General features: G+C 49.9%; 1 protein-coding gene across 1 annotated transcript; it reads right to left on the minus strand.

Annotated features, from left to right (window-relative positions):
- Positions 1-1,429: 1,429 nt before the first annotated feature.
- Positions 1,430-10,433, minus strand: LAMTOR1 (late endosomal/lysosomal adaptor, MAPK and MTOR activator 1). The gene is made up of 5 exons (XM_087965931.1): positions 10,244-10,433; positions 6,319-6,460; positions 5,262-5,339; positions 3,171-3,297; positions 1,430-2,178 (listed from the first exon to the last, which is right to left on the minus strand). The coding sequence occupies exons 1-5, from the start codon at positions 10,284-10,286 to the stop codon at positions 2,086-2,088; spliced, it is 483 nt and encodes a 160-aa protein (XP_087822057.1). The 5' UTR covers positions 10,287-10,433; the 3' UTR covers positions 1,430-2,085.
- Between the last annotated feature and the right edge of the window lie 9,786 nt (positions 10,434-20,219).

Consider the following 20,219-nt stretch of genomic DNA (forward strand, 5'->3'; position numbering starts at 1 on the left):
AGATATAACGTGTCGCTTTTTTTTCCAGTGTTGTAACTGGTCAAGGATAAAATAGGCAAAGGAAGACACACCAATGGGAGGGGATTTTTGTAGTTCAGGGTTGAAACAATGAGTCCTTGGTGCTCTCTGACCTTGGTGGTTTTCTTGCAGACGTTTCATGACCCAACTAGGGAACATTATCAGGAGGAAGGGTTGGAGGAGGAAGACCATGAGGGTCCCTGGTGCTCTCTGACCTTGGTGGTTTTCTTGCAGACGTTTCATGACTCAACTAGAGAACGTCATCAGTGTTAGGAAGGAAGAGGTTTGTGGAGCGAGGAGGACTGTGAGGCCCCTGGTGCTCTCGGCCTGTTGATTTTCTAGCAGACGTTTCATGACCCAGATAGGGAACACCCTCAGTGCTAAAGGGAGCATAAGGGCCAATAAGCTAGAAGCTCAGAGAGCACCAAGGACCCACAAAACACGCCCCGTGCTGCTGTGCTACAGAACAGGAAGACAAACTGCCGTGTTGTATCTGTAAGCCAGAAGCCCCCTCCCCCTTCTTCCAAAACCTCCCATTAGAGATGTTCAACGCACATTTGAGTGGGACACGGGCTCTGGCTGGATGGCCTCAAGGCACCCTTCAGGGAATGTCAGTTCGGCCCACTGCCCCCCTAGCTTGCTTGCCATGGGGCCCAGGAAGAAAACGCAGCCCACCCTCTTACTTCCCGGCCAAGACCCCAAAGGCTCTTCTGGAGGGGTGCTCCGCCTGCCGCTTCACCTGTACGTTGCACCTGGAGGCGCAGGTCGGTGGTCCTCAACCTCTTCTTCACCACGGACCCCCTTTGAAACACCAGGGGCCCCCCCAAGGCTGGAATCGGATATTTAAAGCAGGGGAGCTGAAGCCCACAAGTCTTAAAGGTGCCGAGTTTGGGGGCCCCTGCTTCAAAGCATCGTGTTCCTTCAAGCCTTGGTGGGCCCCCGGGGGCCAGTGACTCCCAGGCTGATGCTTGCCCCATCAGGTAGGATGGTCCTTGACCCCCTACCACAATGGAGCCCCAAAGTTTGGTTGCCAAGGGACCCACAAGGAAAGCCCTTCCACGGCTGAATTAGCTCAATTAGTTCTAGGTCGCATTTCTCTTTGTTAAGCTCCCGTTTCTTCCTTTCCCTGCGTCTTTTGGAGAATAAATGTACTCTCTCTTATCTTGGGGCGGCCCTTCAAATATTGGAACAAGATGCTGTCGTTGTCACCCCTGGTGCTTCCCCGTCCCTGCAATTGTTGGGGCCTCCTGGGCCCTTCAGTCCCCCCCCCCCCGTGGCCCTTCCCTGCCCTCTTCCCCAGAGTCTCGGCCGCTGTTTTTGTGTCGTGGGAGGCTCTCGCCAATGAAAGGATAAAGCCAGCCCTTCCATCCTTCCTTCCACCTCCGGGGTCAAATAAAGAGCGGGCCTTGGCTCGGATGAATATATTTATACTTTTCTTAACCTACTTTAGCAAAACCAAAAGGAGGAGAGAGAGAAAAAAATTAAAACGACAGCCCAGCCAGGTAAAACAGGGGAGGGAGGTACAGACCGAGGAGGGTGCTAGGACCCAAAAGGCTTCACTTCCGTGGTTGTGTGGCTTTTTCTCCCCTCCCCCCCTTAAAAGCTCCAATTCACCTGCGCTCCTTCCCCCCACTCTAAAACATCCAAAGATGGGGGAGGGGGCGCGAAGGAAGCAACCTGGCTCAGCCAAGGGGGTGGGGGGTGACAACAGCTCCCCTAGCATGCTTGTGCCCCTCCCTCCCTCCCTCCCCTCCCCTCCGGCACAAAGTCCACGTTCCAGAGCTACAACCACAAAGGCAAACGCCCTCTGCCTCCTGGCCCAGACCAACCGGGCACCGCCTGGCCCAGCTGGGGGGGGGAGAAGAGGAGGAGGAGGAGGACGCCAGGGGATGGGTCTCGCCCGCCTTTGGCTGTCCACGCGTTAAGTGTCCCTGTGGCCGGGTGACCGACCCAGTGTCTCTTCTTGTGCACGGAGGCCCACCGCGGTGTGGAGCCGGTGGAGGGGGAGGGGAGAAACCAAACGTGGAGGAGGAATCACCCAAGCCCAGGCGAGCGGATAGAGGGGCATCAGGGGATCCCAAACTGCACCACCAGGTCTTCTTTCGCGTCCACGCGGATCTGGGAGAGGGCACTGTAGGCGTAGGCAGCTATCCGGGAGACCTGGCGGGAAAAGGGGGGCACAGGCGAGAGGTGAGGGGGAGGGGGCGCAGGGAGAAGCTTCTGCCCACCCACCCCCAGCTATGGAGGAGAGAGACTTCTGCCAGGAGGCTGGCACCCCTGCGGGGAGGTCTCTGGTGCTCTTGGCTGCTTTCTTACAGACGTTTCAGGACCCAACTGGGGAACGTCGTCAGTCTGGAAGGGCGTGGGGGTTGCTCTCATGGCACTGTCATTGTCACCCCAATCGGGGAACTACCAGCTCAGATAGCTGAACAGTAAACAGCGGCCGAAGAGCCCTGGTGGCCCAGGGGTTGGAGGGCAGCATTGCCGGCTGGCTCTGCCCAGAGTCACCATTCGATTCTCACCAGGCTCCAGGTTGAGGTGGGTAAAATGAGGGGCCAGGTGGTTGTGGGGGCCACAGGCTGACTCTGTCAACGGCTCAGAGAGGGCTGGGGAGGCCCTGGGAAGCGGTGCGTAAGCGCTAATCACGGCACGAAGAACGGTGCCATTAAGGCAGGCTGGGTGATTTGGGGCCAATCCCCAGGAGGTGGTGAGTTCTAGTCCTGCCTTGAGAGTCCAGCTGGGTGACCTTGGGCCAATCCTCAAGGGGTGGAGAATTCTAATCCCAATGCCTCATAAAAGTCAGGTGGGAGACACTTGGGACCCATCCCCCCCTCTCAGCCCAGCCCACCTCACAGGCTGAGAAAGTCAAGGGGAGAAAGGAACGTTGTGTATGTTCACCAACTTCGGTTACTTTTAAAATAAAAGTGGATTGATTAAAAAAAGAACTTCTGCACATATAATATATAAAATGCCGGTGATATTGGTTCTAAGGGACAGAGCCAGCCAGCTCCTGCAGCCGAAAGTCCCAAGAGTCCAGGGGAGCAGAGGGGGGTTAGGGGGCCTTGCCAGGCCAGCTGGGGCACGGGGGGCTGTTCACTGCCCCGGCTTCTGAGAGAGGGAAGCCAGAGGGAGACCCCCTCCGAGCCACCTACCTGTTGCAGGTCTGCGAAGGGCACGGGGTCGCTGGCGAGGACCTGGTGAGGCTGGTTGGTCAGCGAGGGCAGCAGGGGGAGCTTCTTCCAGTGCGTCAGGCTGCTGCTCAGCACGGCCAGCCGGGTGCTGGGGGAGAAGAGGGGGCAGAGAGGGATGGAGTGAGCCAGAGGGGGGCAGCCCCAGAGGGCCCCCAGGAGGCCCACGGGTCTCCACTTGCCACCAGGGGCAACTGAACCACTCCAGGTGGGCTGGGCTGCAGCCCCTCCCACAACAGGGCCGGCACCCGTTTCATCTTAAGGACCGCCAGAAATTTCACTCCCCAGGACTGAACATGCCGGGCAGCCGGTTTAAGTACAAGGTGGCCCTCGAGTTACGTCCGCCACCGAGCCCCGAATCTAAGTTGCTGAGCGAAACATTTGTTGAGTGCGTTTGTCCCAGTTGGACCCTTCTTTGCCACGGAGGTTAAGTCAACCACCGCAGATAAGTTAGTCCCACGGTGGTGATGGGAAGCTGGCTGCCCCCCCTGGATTTTGCCAGTCGTAAAGGAGGTCACAAAAGGGGATCACGTCATCACTGCAACAGTCATAAGGCCATGCCAGTTGCCAAACATCCCAATTTTGATCACGTGACCGCAGGGGAGGCTTCAATGGGTTGTTTTTTTAAAGAAAACGGGTCCCAAGTCACTTTTTTGTGCCGTTGTAACTAAATGAACTGTTGTAAGTCAAGCACTAGCTGTGGGTCTGAAACCTACCTGTGGGCCCTAAGGCAGGGTCCCCAAACTTGGCCACTTTTAAGACTGGTGGACTTCCACTCCCAGAATTCTGGGAGTGGAAGTCTACCAAAAGTGGCCAAGTTTGGGATTCTGGGAGTGGAAGTCCACCAGTCTTAACAGTAGGGGTGGCTTGAGCGAGGAAGGCTGCCCCACCCAACCGGGTCCCTCCACCAGTGATTGACAGGCCACAGCCTCCTGGCCCGGCTTGTGTGACGGCTCCATCAGGGGACAGATCTACAGGTCGTCCTTGACTTAACCACCACCACAAACAGCAGCAGCAGCTTCTGTTGCTAAGCAAGGCGGTTATTAAGTGAGTCGCACCCAATTTTACCACTTTTGCTCCCCAGTTGATAAGTGAATCGTTGCAGGTGTGTTAAGTGAAGCTGGCTTTACCCTCGTTGACTCTGAAGGTGGCTGGGAAGGAGCCCAGCAGGCTGCAGCCATTGTTAATACATGTCAGGTAACAGATAATCACAGTTGGAAGGGACCTTGTAGGTCATCTAGTCCAAGCCCCTGGCCCAAGCAGGAGACCCTACACCATTTCTGACAAATGGCAGTCAGTCTCTTCTTGAAAGCCTCCAGTGATGAAGCTTCCACAACTTCTGAAGACAACTTCTGTTCCATGGGTGGATTGTTCTCCCTGTCAGAAAGTTTCTCCTTATTTCCAGGCTGAATCTCTCCTTGGTCAGTTTCCATCCATTGTTCCTTGACTGGCCTTCGGGGGCCTTAGAAAATAGCTTCACTCCTTCCTCCTCTCTGTGGCAGCCCCTCCCTCAAATATTGGAAGGCTGCTCTCCTGTCTCCCCTGGTCCTTCTCTTCCCTAGACCAGCCAGGCCCAGTTCCTGCAACCGTTCGTTGTATGTTTGAGTCTCCAGTCCCCTCAAAATCCTGTTTCCTGTTCTCTGTATACTTCTCTGTATTCTGTCTCAACATCTTTTTTATAGAGTGGTGACCAAAACTGGATGCGGGACTCCAGGTGTGGCCTTACTAAGGCTTTATAGGGTGGGTATTAGTTACCTCCCTTGATCTCGATTGTCTCCCTCTGTTCATGCAGCTTAGGATTGCATGGGCTTTTTGGACATGTGACGACGGGAAGGCTATGATGGCCATAAGGGTGAGGACCGGTCATAAGTTCCTTTTTCAGCACCGTTGTACGATGCACCCGGGTCGTGGCAAGCCGAGGGCTACTCACAACTGTAACCTCACGGCAAGGCTGCCTGAGAGAGCTTAAGCAGCCCCCCCCCCCCAGCTTCTTCCTCCCCCCACCAGGGCCAATCTCCCCACCGCCCCCACCCCCACTGCCCAGGGCCGGCGTACCTGTACTGCCGTGCCCGGTCCATGTACTCGTGCTGCTCCATCTGCTGCTGATCTGCGGCTGAAACGTCAATGATGTTGCTGCAAGAAGGCAGAAGCACCTGAGGGTTAGAGAAAGCTGCGCTCCCACCCCCTGCCTCGCTCAGGACCGCACGCGCATACTACCCTGCAGCTGGGCCGGTGTGGGGGTTTCTGGGGCAGCCGGCCCTTGGCCCCAAGCCAAATACCCACAGCCAGGAGCACGGCCAATGCTCGGGGTTGGGTAACGGCTACCTGGGGTGGGCCGAGGGTCCCAAGGCTTTCAAGCAGGGAGGCAGTTATCTTTCACAAGACCCCCAAGGGGCCTTGTTGGCCCACTCAAGAGCCTCCAGAGCTGGCTCTGCCGACTGGCCTGGCCTGGGGGATGCCCCATGGTGGGTGGAGAGTGGACTAGGAAGAAGATCCCACTTCCACCCTGGACTATTCCAGCTTTTAACTGAATTTCTGTTTATTTAACCTCTGATGCAGAGGTCCCCAAACTTAGCCACTTTAAGACCGGTGGACGTCAACTCCCAGGATTCTCCAGCAGTCTTAAAAGTGGCCAAGTTTGGGGACCCCTGCTCTAACGCCTCCGCTTCTGTTCCTATCAGATTTGCAAGTCTGTCCCAGAGTCGCTTCGCAGTACGAGGGGAGTCCAGACAGATTTAATAAATGAAAACAACAAAAAGAGGCGATGGAGAAAAACCAGCATTCTGAGTATTATTTTGCCACTGACAAAAATCCCTGCCAGTCAGTTGCAAAAGGCGGCTTGACACCCCGTCATGACAGCTGTAACGCCATCCAGCCTCCACACCCGCCTCTCCCAGGTCCTTGGGAAGGGCTCTTTTGAGAGGCGGATAAAAAAATGCCAAACCCAGTCTGGTCATCTGGCTGACTTTGCAATGCTCGATAACAACAGAAAGGATGAAAGAAAAAGGACGTATATAACCGCAGGTACCCCTGGAAATTAACCCCGTTCACCTGGGTCCCCCAGAACAGGCAGCCTCCCCCCCCCCACACGCACCCCGGGCCAAAGACTTACATGGCTGTCTTAGCCAGGATGGAGGAGAGCAGGGCCTGCTCGTCTGTCCGGGCGGAAGGCAGAGTGCAGCAGGATTCCATTCCATTCATGGACTTGTTGGGTGGGCTGGAGGCCGGGGGCAGCAGGGGCTTGGACTCCTCCCCTGCAAGTGAGGGAACAAGGGGGGGAGGGAGGTCAGTCTGGGGAGGGGCAAGTGGAGCCGGGCAGGAGGTCCCTAATCCCTCCTGGACTGGGTAGACAAAAAGGCAGAAGAGAACATTTGCAGCTCGAGGCTGAAATGAGGGATCCCTGGTGCTCTTGGCTGCTTTCCCTGCAGACGTTTCATGAGCCAGCTAGGTAACCTCATCAGGGCTAGGAGGGAGAGGGGTTTGCAGAGAGGAGAAGGGAAGAGGGAGAGGGACTGTGGGGCTCTCTGAGCTTGGCTGCTTTCCCTGCAGACGTTTCATGACCCAACTGGGGAACCGCATCAGGGCTAGAAGGGAGGGGTTGCAGGAGAGGAGGAAGAGGGACTGTGGGGTTCTCTGATGAGCTTGGTTCTCTTCTTGCAGACGTTTCATGACCCAACTGGGGAACCATCATAATCAAGGCTAGAAGGGAGGAAGGTTTGCAAGGGAGGAGGAGGAGGACTGAGGGGTCCTGGGTGTTCTCTGATGAGCTTGGTTCTCTTCTTGCAGACGTTTCATGACCCAACTAGGGAACGTCATCATAATCAATGCTAGAAGGGAGGAAGGTTTGCAAGAGAGGGAGTGGGGGGAGGAGGAAGACTGAGGGGTCCCCGAGGCTCTCTGAGCTGCGTGGTTTTATGGCAGATGTTTCATGACCAGGGAACGTCATCAGGTCTACAAGGGAGGAAGAGGAGGAAGACTGTGGGGTCCCTGGTGCTCTCTGAGCTTGGCTGTTTTCCTGCAGACGTTTCGTGACCCAACTGGGGAACCGCATCAGGGCTAGGAGGGAGGGGGGAATTTGCTCCCTGCTTATCTCTTAGTGCAAGGGTCTTCAAACTTGACGGCTTTAAGACTGGTGGACTTCAACTCCCAGAATTCCTGAGCTAACATGACTGGAGGAGGAGGAGGAGGAATTCTGGGAGTTGAAGTCCACAAGCCTTAAAGCTGCCAAGTTTGATGACCCCTGTATTAGTGGCTGTGGAACTACCAATTCAAACAATCATAAACAGCCTAAGGAAAAAACCGCCATGACCACTTCCACCCACACCGACAGGCCAAGCCACCCGTAGATAAACAGAGAGCAACCCCCCCTACTTTCTAAGCACTGATGAGATCACCTAGTTGGGTCATGAAACGTCTTCAGGGGAAACACCCAGCTCGGAGAGCACCAAGGACCCCACAGGCCTTTCCCTCTTCCTCCTCCTCCTCCTCTCCACAAGCCCCACTTCCCTTCTAGCACTGATGACGTGACCTAGTTGGGTCATGAAACGTCTGCAAACCCACCCAGCTCAGAGGGCACCAAGGACAGCCCAGAGACAGGGTCATCGTCCTGCCTGCCTTCCTCCCTCTGCCAACTTCCCTTTTGGGGGGGGGGAACCATCTTTCCCACAGCCTGCTGCAGTTCACGTGGCCCCCAAGGAGCCCCTTGGCTGGACGAGGAGCCTGAGGCTGCCACTCCCACCCTAGCCCAGGCCTGCTCTTTCGGTTATACGCCCATGGGACACTTTGCCATCCCTGGAACTCTCCGGAACTTCCACACCCAGCGGAGGCAGCTCTGCTCCAGAGCGTTGGTCTTCTTGGCTCTGGGACTTTCCTCGGCCTTTCGCTCACCACCGACAGGTTCTCCTTGACTTACGACTGTGAGTTTCCCCATCATCTGATGACCTTTCTTGCCACCGTTAAGTGAATCACTGCAGTTGGTTACACACACTCTGGCTTCCCCCATCGACTCTGCTTGTCAGGAGGTTGCAAAAGGGGACCTCAGTACACTGTGACGGTCGTAAACGTGGGTCAGTTGCTGAATGTTTGAACTTCGATCACGTGACCTTCTTTATCCTACCAGGCGACCACACAGAATCTGGGTCACATTTTGGGGTCTTCTGACAAGCCGAGTCCATGGGGAATCCAGGCTCACTTCATAACCATGTTACAAACTTGACACCTGCCAGGATTCACTTAACAATGGTGGCAAGAAAGGTTGTGAAACGGGACAAAAACCCCATTTATTTATTTATTTTAAAATGTATTGGCTGCCCATCTTTTACCACAGGGTAACTCTGGGCAGCTTCACAACGGCCTCACTTAGCAAATCTTGGAAATGTTGGGCTCCCCCGTGTCAAGGACCGCCTGGGTCAAGGAAAGTTGCTGCCTTGGGAGCTGCTTCTGATCGGAGGTGCGAGGCAGGAGGAACCCCAAATGCAGGACACTGACTAGGTGACTTTCAACCATTCTACCTTCTCATCCTAGAAGGGAAGCAATGACAAAGCCACCCCCGAAACTGGCTGCCCAGACACCTGGATGGATTCCTCCAGGCAAAATCACCAACTGAAGGCAGCAGTGTTTGAGGTGGTGACTAAAGGCCCCAGGTTGGGAACTGGAAGAGTGGCCTTTCTGGCCCTCCCATGGGTGGGGAAGCCGGCTGGGTGGCTTCGGGGCGGCCCTTCCCCTCCCTCCCTAGCCAGGAGGAGGAGGAGGAGAAAGAGAAGAAGGAGGAAGAGGAGGAGGAGAAAGAGGAGGAGGACAGGGCAAAACAAAAGACCCAGAAATCTGGCCAAGAAAACTGCAGGCACAACAAATAAATAGAAGAAAATGTTTGTAGCTCAGGGCTGAACTGTGGGGTCCTTGGTGCTCTCTGGTGCGTTTCTCACAGAGTTTGTGACCCAATTAGGGAAACTCATCAGGGCCACTAGTAGAAAAGAGCGGAGTTTGAGGAGAGGAGGTGTAGGAGGGCAACAGTGGGGTCCTTGGTGCTCTCTGGTTTTCTGGCAGACTTTTTCTGACCCAACTAGGTAACATCATCAGAGGTAATATGAAACATCCAGATAAGCAGGGATTGACGTCAGACAAACAATTAAACAGAAAGCAACATCCCAGTCAAGGAACTAGCACTAGGAGAAAAACTGCACTCCCACCAACGCTGGCAGAGCAAACAGTTTATATATAAACAAGAGAGCCAACCCTCCCTTTCTTTCCAGCACTGATGCTGTTGCCTAGTTGGGCCATGAAACGTCTGCAAGAAAAGCACCCAGCTCAGAGAGCATCAGGGACCCCACAGTCCTCCTCCTCCTCCCTCTACAATTCCCATTCCCTTCTAGCACTGATGCTGTTCCCTAGTTGGGTCATGAAATGTCTGCAAGAAAACAGCACAACTCAGGGAGCATCGAGGAGCCCACAGTCCTCCTTTTCCTTCTCCTCTTTGCCTTTCCTTCTCTTTCTCTTTCCTTCCTCCTCCTCCTCCACTTTGCAACTCCTCCTCCTCCCTTCTAGCCCTGATGAGGTTCCCTAGTTGGGTCGTGAAACGCCTGCAAGGAAACCGCCCAGCTCAGGGAGCCCCAGGGACCCCCACAAAAGAATCCAGGCCTCCCTTTGCCCCAGAACCTCCTTCCTGCCCCCCGCCCCACGGGGACCCCAGGAGGGGAGATTCCCCACAGCCTCCCCACCTCCACAGAGACCCTTTCCAGATTCCCCCAAGGGCCCCCAGACCCAGAGAAACACCCCCGAATAAGAGCAGGGGAGGGGGAGAGGAGGAGACCGGCCGGCCTGGCTTTGGGCTGCGGGGGCCGGAGGGAGTTTGTGGGGGGAGGGTCTTCTCTTCGCCCCTCCCCTGCAGGCACCGCCTGCCTCGACCCGCCTCCCTCCGGGACGCCCCCAGCCAGACCCCTCGGCACGCGAGGGAGGCGGGGACCCCACTAGGCCGCGAAGCCCCCAGACCCGCCGGAGGGGACCCGGCCTCCTCCTCCTCCCCCCGGGCGGGGCCGAGACCTGGTCGGAGGCTTCATTCTCGCTGCTGTAGCAGCAGCCCATGGCGGCGGCGGCGGCGGAGGGCGGGGAGGCCCGAGGGGGAGGGGGCGTCCGCGGCTCTCTCGCTGCTGCTGCTGCTGCTGCTCCGGCCGAGGGGACTGGAGACCCTGGCGAGCCCCCCTCAGCTGGCGGCTCGCCTCCTTCCGGCTTCCGGTCACGCGACGGGGACTTCCGGGAACTGGGGTGGGGCGGCGGCACGAGACGGAGGGGGGGGCGGGGCTCTCGCGGAGTCACGTGACCCTCGCACGGGCCTCGCCGCGGCTGGGTTCCTTTCGCTCCGCCTGGCGCCCGATACTGCGCATGCGCCAGTTTCAAATTCTCTATCACTGTACCTATATTTACATCTGTATGACATTACAGATTACAAAAAGAGTTGGAAGGGATCCTGTAGGTCATCTAGTCCAACCCCCTGCCCAAGCAGGAGACGACACCCTATACCATATCTGACAGATGGCATATCTATCTATCTATCTATCTATCTATCTATCTATCTATCTATCTATCTATCTATCTATCTATCTATCTATCTATCTATTTATCATCTAATATATCTATCCATCTATACATACATACATGTGTGTGTGTGCACATGTGACTCACTTCACAACTGTGGCAAGAAATGTCATAAAATAGGGCAAAATTCCCTGAAGAAATGTCTCACTTAGTAAATAGATATATCTGCTGCTAAGCCAGACATTTCTTCAGGGAATTTTGTCCTATTTTAGGACATTTCTTGCTACACTCATAAAGTGAGTCACTGCCTTTTGTTAAGTTAGTGACTCAGTTGTAAAGTGACTCTGGCTTCTCCATGGACTCTGCTTTTCAGAAGGTTACAAAAGGTGACCTCAGGACGCTGCGACCTTCATAAATAGGAGTCACTTGCCAAGCATCTTGTGACCATCGGGGTGTGTGTGCTGTAGTGGTCATAAGTGTGATTAAAAAGGTAGGAATCTGATGGGGAAAGAGACTAGCATGCTAAAAAAAAGCCAATGCAATCCTATGTTGCATTAACAGAGGGACACAATCGAGATCAAGGGAATACTACTACCACTCTGTAAAGCTCTGTAAGGCCACACCTAGAGTCCTGCATCCAGTTTTGGTAACCACACTATAAAAAGATGTTGAGACTCCAGAAAGAGTGCAGAGAAGAGCAAACAGGATGATGAGGGGACTAGAGACTAAAACATCCAATGAATGGTTGCAGGAACTGGGTCTGGCTGGTCTAGGGAAGAGAAGGACCAGGGGAGACAGGAGAGCATCTTCCAACGTTTAAGGGGCTGCCCCAGAGAGGAGGGGGGGTCAAGCTATTCTCCAAGGCACCTGAAGGCCAGACAAGGAATAATGGATGGAAACTGACCAAGGAGAGATTCAACCTGGAAATAAGGAGAAACTTTCTGATAGGGAGAGCAGTCAATCAATGGAACAGAAGTTGCCTTCGGAAGTTGTGGGAGTGCCATCACTTGAGACTTTCAAGAAGAGATTGGACTGCCAATCTGTCAGAAATAGTGTAGGGTCTCTTGCTTAGGTGGGGGGGTTGGGCTAGATGACCTACAAGGGGACTGATTATCTGTTAAATCTGCATGCTGCCTTCTCCCTGGCTACTCCTGGGAAAGGAAAGTTGGTTGTGGGTCCTTGCAAGCATTAATGCCCCTTCCCAGCATGCACCGGATCTCGGTTTCAAATGTCAACACCAACCAAGTGACCCCAGTGAGAATCTCTGCATTCCTTCTGACTGGCTTCCTCTCCCTGTTCCGCCCCTCTCTTCCCCACCCACAGCCCCCTTCTCTTGCCTAGACAGAGAGTCCTCAACTTATGACCACAGCTGAGTCCAAAATTTCCAAGTAAGACAGTTGTTAAGTGAGTTTTGCCTGTTTTCTTGCCATGGTTGTTCTTGCAGTTGTTAAGTCAGTCACAGTCATTAAGCAAATCTGGCTTCCTCCCTTGGCTTTGCTTGTCAGAAGCTGGCAGGGAAAGTTACAAATTGCGATCAGATGATCCTGGGACAGTGCAACCCTCACAAATGCAGCTAATCCTTGACTTACGACCAGATCTGAACCCAACATTCCCATTGTTAAGCAAGACAGTTGTTAAGTGAGTTTGGCCCTGTTTTTACCACCTTCTTTTATTCTATTCTAATTCTATTCCATATTCTATTCTATTCTATTCTATTCTATTCTAATTCTATTCTATATTCCTATATTCTATTCGATTCTATTTTCTATTCTATTTTCTATTCTATTTTCTATTCTAATTCTATTCTATTCTATTCTACTCTACTCTACTCTACTCTATATTCTTCTATTCTATTCTATTTTCTATTCTAATTCTAATCTATTTTCTATTCTATTTTCTATTCTAATTCTATTCTATTCTATTCTACTCTACTCTACTCTACTCTACTCTATATTCTTCTATTCTATTCTATTTTCTATTCTAATTCTAATCTATTTTCTATTCTATTTTCTATTCTAATTCTATTCTATTCTACTCTACTCTATTCTACTCTATTCTATTCTACTCTACTCTACTCTACTCTATTCTATATTCTATATTCTTCTATTCTATTTTCTATTCTAATTCTAATTCTAATCTATTTTCTATTCTAATTCTAATCTATTTTCTATTCTAATTCTAATTCTATTCTGTATGTTTAGAACTACTTACTTGGATAAAAGTTAGAAAAAACCCTGAGAATTTGGAGGGAGAAACACGCATATGAAACTAACCAAATATGTCTGGAGCTGCATTGCCTCGGAGCAGCCGACCTAGAAGTTGTGAATCACATCCCAAACCCTCTGCCATGCTTTAGAATAAACGTTTAGAGCAAAACAAGACAGCCAGCCCATTTGGGCCAGCCTTGGTGGTCCCAACCTTGGGGAGACGGCCTTCCCCATTTGGAAAGGGCCGACAGCCTCAAAGGGGGCCGGGCTTCCTGGGGAAATTCACTCAACCATCACAGCTGCAGCCTGGCAGGAGGGTGGCTGAGGCGCCATCAGGGACATGGATCTGATCAGCCCGTCTGGCCCCCACCGGCCTCCTGGCCTTGATTCAATTTCCTTCCCTCTCAGCTATGCAGGGAAATTGGATCCGACCCTGTGCGCCTCTCCATCGGGATCATTCGTTCCCGGGACTCTGGCCAGGTTTCCTAAGCAGACCTTGGGTGCCAGTCATCCATCGCTCAGGGCACTGAACAGCTCAGAAGCACCGAGTGGGAAGGGACCTTGGAGGTCTTCTAGTCCAGGGGTCACCAACCTTTTGGACCTCAGGGACCACCAAACTCATAATTTTAAATCCCAGGGACCATTAACCGGTTCTGTGGGCATGGCCTAATTTGTGTGATCATGTGACTGGCTGGGCATGGCTTGTATATAAATATTATAAATATATATATAAATATTGAATTTTTTTATTAAAAAAAGAGCAACTTTCACCCAAAATCAGGCAAAGCAGACAGGCAGATTGAGTTGCTCACAGAATCACAGATTCATTCAGAGACATAAAATTTGTCACATAAAATTTGCTTGCAAGCAAACTCACAGAATTAACTCACAACACACCATGTATGTAAATATTGAATTTTTTATAAAAAAGAGCAACTTTCACCCAAAATCAAGCAAAGCAGGCAGATTGAGTTGCTCAGGGAATCATTCAGTGATCTATCTATCTGCCATCGGCTAGCCCAGTCTGTCACATAAAATTTGCTTGCCGTGAGTCTGCACTGAATAATAGAACCTTCAGTCCTAAGGGAGGTTCGGTTGTGCTTAAAAGCAGAGCCGAAGATCTAAAGACTAGCTAGAAAGCAAGAAACCCAACCATTTCCTGCTTCCTAGCTAATCTAAATCTCCCAGCACAGCAGAACAGATGATGGTCGGAAAAAGGAAATATAGCTATTTTAGCAGGCAAGTTTGCCGCGTAAGGAGTGATTGGGCGGGGAGGGTTCCCACGGGCCATGTGGGCGGCGCAGCCTTGTGCTTCTGCGCAGCCTGGATTAATTGCTCTGGGAGGTGCTCTGGGGGTGACATTTCTCTGCAGACCACCCAAATGTTCTCGCGGCTCACCGGTTGGCAACCGCTGGTCTAGTCCAACCCCATGCTCAGGCAGGAAGCCCTGCACCCATGTTGGCAAACCTATGGCACGCATGCCGGAAGTGACACACAGAGCCATTTCCCCCAGCATGCGAGAGGTCGGCCAGAAGAGCCCCACTGCGCATGCGTGTGAGTGCCACTGCCAGACATCTGATTGTCGGGTATCTGGCAAGCCTGTGCATGTGCAGGAAGTGGGGGGATGTGTGGGAGACGCATGTGCATGCACAGAGACACATGGTGCGTGGGTGGGGTGGGGGGGCAGCACACATTGCCTTCTGGGTGCTAGTCCACAAATGAGCACACGTGCAATTATCAGCACAGGAGCCGAAAAACGTTAGCCACCACTGCACTATACAACTGGTTGTCCCATCACTTCTTTAACACCTCCAGTGATGGAGTACCAGGGGTGGGCTTCAAAATTTTTAACAACCGATTCTGTGGGCGTGGCTTAGTTGGTGGGTGTGGCTTGGTGGTCATGTGACTGGCTGGGCGTGGCCAACTCAACATCACTCACATTGAGGCACGCATCTCCTCGCCTGGCCTCTCATGACTGTGGGGATGTTGCAACAGTTGTAAGTGTGAAAAATGGTCATAAGTCACTTTTTTCAGTGCCATTGTAACTTTGGTCACTCCACACAAGCAAAGTACCAGCAAAGGAGGGGGGAAAAAACTCCAGGGAAGTTCCTGAGTCAAGAAGTCTAGTCCTGCCAAGAATGTAATAAGGGTCAACGGAGAGGCACTTTCTGTAAGCAACACCAGAATGTTTCCTTCCTGCCTTCCTTACAGGATTAGCCCTGTAATTTCTTCTAACAACCGGTTCTCCGAACTGCTTAGAATGGTAACAACCGGTTCTAGTGAATAGGTGCCAACTGGTAGGATCCCACCCCTGTGGAGCACCCACAACTTCTGGTGGCAAGCTATTCCACTGCTTAATTGTTCTCACTGTCAGGAAATTCCACTTTATTTCTAGGCTAGTTAGTTTGAACTCCTTGATGAGTTTCCATCCCTTGCTTCTTCTCCTCCCTTCTGGGGCTTTGGAGAATAGGTGGACCCCACCCCCTCTTCTTTGGGGCAGCCCCTCAAATGTTGGAAGATGCCATCATGTCCTAGCCCTTCTTTTCACTGCATTACATAAATCCAATTCCTGCAACCGTTCTTCATATGTTTCAGCCAGGGGTGCGATTCAAAAATCCCAGCAACTGGATTGCTGCCCGGTTGCTTGGTGGGCGTGGCCTACCGGACCTTCCTGTTTCCGGTTTCCAGTGGGCCTCCAGAGCCCAGGGGAGGCCATTTCCCCCCCCCCCCAAGGGTCTGGTGGTTTCACCCCAAGCCTCTGGGAGGGCAAAAATGGTTTCCCCTGGGCTCTGGAGGCCCCCCGGAAGCCAGAAACAGGCCTGTTTTTCCACCTCCCCTGTCTCTGCACTGACCTGCATCGAAAATTGGCCATGTGGAGACTCTGGGGAGGGGAGGGGTAGGCAGGGCCATCCGGTCCGGTTGAAATACTGGTTCATCGAACCAGATGCAAATTTAACATCCAGTTCACCCGAACCGGTCCAAACCGGTAGAATCCCACCCCTGGTTTCAGCCTCCAGCCCTCTAGAATAGAATAGAATAGAATAGAATAGAATAGAATAGAATAGAATAGAATAGAATAGAATAGAATAGAATAGAATAGAATAGAAATATCGAATGGAATAGAACAGAACAGAACAGAACAGAATAGAATAGAATAGAACAGAACAGAAATATGGAATAGAATAGAATAGAATAGAATAGAATAGAATAGAATAGAATAGAATAGAATAGAATAGAATAGAATAGAATAGAAAATAGAATAGAATAGAATAGAATAGAATAGAATAGAATAGAAATATCGAATGGAATAGAACAGAACAGAACAGAACAGAATAGAATAGAATAGAACAGAACAGAAATATGGAATAGAATAGAATAGAATAGAATAGAATAGAATAGAATAGAATAGAATAGAATAGAATAGAATTCTTTATTGGCCAAGTGTGATTGGACACACAAGGAATTTGTCTTGGTGTAAATACTCTCAGTGCACATAAAAGAAAAGGTACATTCGTTAAGAATCAAGAATCATCAGGTACAACACTTAATGAGAGTCATAGGGTACAATCAACAATCAAATCATACTAGGAAACAGTCAATATAAATTGTGAGGATGCAAGCGACAAAGTTACAGTCCTACAGTCACAAGTGGGAGGGGAGGGGTGATAAGGAGTGATGAGAAGATTAATAGTAATAGTAGTGCACACTTTGTAAATAGTTGAACATTAGCAGAGTGATGGTTTTCAGGGGGAAAATTGTTCTTGTGTCTAGTTGTTTTGGTGTGCAGGGCTCTATAGCGTCGTTTTGAGGGAAGGAGTTGAAACAGTTTGTGTCCGGGATGTGAGGGGTCTGTAAATATTTTCACAGTCCTCTTTTTGACTCATGCAGGATACAGGTTCTCGATGGAAGGCAGGTTGGTAGTAATTGTTTTTCTTGCAATCCTAATTATCCTCTCTGGAGTCTCTGTCTGTCCTGTTGGGTTGCAGAACCAAACCAGACAGTGGTAGAGGTGCCGATGACAGACTCAATCCTTCCTCTGTAGAACTGGATCAGCAGCTCCTTGGGCAGTTTGAGCTTCCTGAGTTGGCGCAGAAAGAACATTCTTTGTTGTGCTTTTTTGATGATGTTTTTGATGTTAGGTGTCCATTTTAGGTCATATGATATAGTAAGTATATAGTATAGTATAGCAACCCCTTAGATCTTGGAAGACTGCTATCATGTCACCCCAGTTCTAACTTGTGTGTTGAGTATCAAACAAACAATGAGTACCCGGACAAAATTTTCGCGTCACAATGCATTGAGTAGCAAATTCAATGAGTTCCAAAGCTGTTGAGTACCAAGGTACCACTGCATTTCTACCACTAAACTACTTGTAGAAGATGATTTTGGAACATACACAATATGTGGAAACAACTGTTGGAAGAATTATCCTTTTGGGTTCAATCCCAAGTGGGGAAAAAGACACTGGGAACATGGGGACTGCTTGGAAAGATGATTTAATGGTGGACAGGATCACATGCCTTGGAGATCCTGGGTGGAAAAAGGGCTGAGATGCTGAGCGTGCTTGGATTTTATACCCTCTGTTGGGATTTGAATTTGAGCTTGAATTCTGATTGGTTGCCAGACTCCCATGGGGCCATGCAGGGGCAACTCTATAGGCTGTCCTGAGTCCCAGGCTTGGTTGAGCCTTGCTGGGTGATGATGTAATGAAAGGGCTTTGGGCAATTCCTATTATAGCTCTACCTGGAGTAGATCTTTGTTATGTAGAATAGACTGCCCTAGGCCAGACTAATGGTCCATTAGCAAAGGTGGGGTGGGGCTGAGTTTCTGCCTCTCTGAGTTTCTACTTTTCTTTTTTAGTGGAAATATTCTGCCCTTTTAGTATATCCTAAAATATTTCATTTTCCTAGGAGAGGGGTGGGTTTTAACTCCCAACACAACATTGGATAGAAAATTAGCCACCACAAAGTTTGCCTTGCATCTTGGAAAAACCACCCGGATTGGACCAGCCTTGTGCGATATGGACAACAATGAACCCAATCCGCACTGGCCACAGTGGATGTGCAGAGGCCCTCTATAAATGAGCGAAACACCATCACCGAATTGTGACAGAAGGGACAAAATGCACAAGATCAAACCTAGAGTGACAAGAGGGACCAAACAGAGCTGATAACGGAGATTTTGCTGATTTTCCGGCTGTAGCAAACGAAGCCGAACAATTATATCTGTAATCTAGATATACCTTAATAATATTCTAGATTTTAGACTGCATACTTTGTATTGTGATCTCTCGTGTTTCATTTTATCAAAATGTGATGGGAATTTATTTATTTTATTTTATTTTTATTTGATTTGTCAATTGCTTACAAGATAATAGGTATAAGTATATACATAGTTATGAATACATGAAATGGGTACATGTAAGAAAAATAAAAGAAACAATAGGACAGGGACGGTAGGCACGTTGGTGCGCTTATGCACACCCCCTGCAGACCTCTTAGGAAAGGGGTGAGGTCAATAGTAGACAGTCTAAGGTTAAAGTTTTGGGGGTTTGGGGAAGAAACCACAGTGTCAGGTAGAGGATTCCAGACATTGACCACTCTGTGGCTGAAGTCATATTTCCTGCAATCAAGTTTGGTGCGATTAACCTTGAGTTTGTATCTATTGTGTGCTCTTGGGTTGTTATGGTTGAAGCTGAAGTATTCATTGACAGGTAGGACATTGCAATGTATGATTTTATATACCATACTTAGATCGGATCGAAGGCGGTGTAATACAAGGTTGTCTAGGTCTAGAATTTCAAGTCTGGTGGCATAAGGTCTTCTGCAGCGAGTAGAGGAGTGAAGAACTCTTCTTGTGAAATATTTCTGGACTTTCTCAACTGTGTTAATATCAGATACGTAATGTGGGTTCCAGACCGATGAGGCTGTATTCGAGTATTGGTCTAGGAAATATTTTATATGCTCTAGTTATTAGTGTAATATTACCAGAGAAAAAGCTACATAAGATTAGGTTAACAACTCTTAACGCCTTTTTGGCTATGTAGTTACAGTGGGCTCTAGCACTTAGGTCCTTTGAGATGAGTACTCCAAGATCCTTGACAGAGTTTGGATCATCAACAAGGTCTTGACTATTCAGCCTGTATTTTATTTTCTGATTTTTTTTGTAAGACAGAGCATTTATTTGTTGAGATTTGAAGTTGCCATTTGTTTGACCATTCTGATACATAGTCAAGGTCTTTTTGGAGGGTAGTAGTATTGTCTGTGGTGTTGAATAGCTTTACATAATCAGCGAAGAGAATGTAGTTGCTCTTAATATGATCACAGAGGTCATTTATGTAGAGTATGAAGAGAGTTGGTCCAAGAACACTGCCTTGGGGGACACCACTGTTGACAGGTACAGAATTTGATAGAACGCTCCCAATTTTGACCATTTGTTGTCTGTTTGACAGGAATGCTTCTATCCAGTTATGCAGGCATCCAGAGATACCATAAGATTTTAGTTTTAGGAGTAGTTGGTCGTGTACCACTGAATCAAAGGCTTTACAGAAGTCTATGTAGATTGCGTCTATTGTTTTGCCCTGGTCGAGTTGTGTAGTCCATATGTTTTTGCAGTGTAAGAGTTGCAGATTACAGGATAGGTTTTTTTTTCTGAAACCAAATTGTTTATTGGAGAGTAGGTTGTTTGTCTCTAAGTAGAGGATGATGGATTGGTTAATAATTGATTCCATGACTTTACAGGTGATGCAGCATAAAGAGATTGGTCTGTAATTTTCAACTAGGCTTGGGTCTCCCTTTTTGAAGATGGGGATGACTGTGGCTTGTGACCATAGGTTTGGCAAGGAGCTGGTCCTGAAAGATTTTTCAAAGATTATGCTTAGGGGTTCGGCTATGGCAGTGGATAGCTTTTTAAAGAAGTAGGCACATATTCCATCCGGTCCAATAGATAGAGATGGTTTTAGATTGCGTAGTGCTTTTTCAACATTGTCTTCTGTAAAATCGATATGTATTAGATCATTGTAGTTGTCTGTGGTTCGGCTAGGAAATACTGGGGATGATCCATTGCTGTTTACAAATACTGAGCCGAAGAATGTGTTAAAGATGTTGGCTTTAATGGTGTCGTCATTGCAGTCTTTACCTATCAGGGGTGGGATGGATCTTGAGTCTTTTAGTTTGTTGTTTACAAAATTGTAAAAAGCATGGGTGGAATTGGTGCATAGAAGGTTTTCCTCTTGTTTAATGTGATAATTGGTGCATTCAGTCTTTATCTGGTGGCA

Source organism: Notechis scutatus, chromosome 5, assembly GCF_049901735.1.
Source record: "Notechis scutatus isolate UNSWTSFEM ecotype Mainland chromosome 5, rNotScu1.2, whole genome shotgun sequence".
NCBI lineage: Eukaryota > Metazoa > Chordata > Lepidosauria > Squamata > Elapidae > Notechis > Notechis scutatus.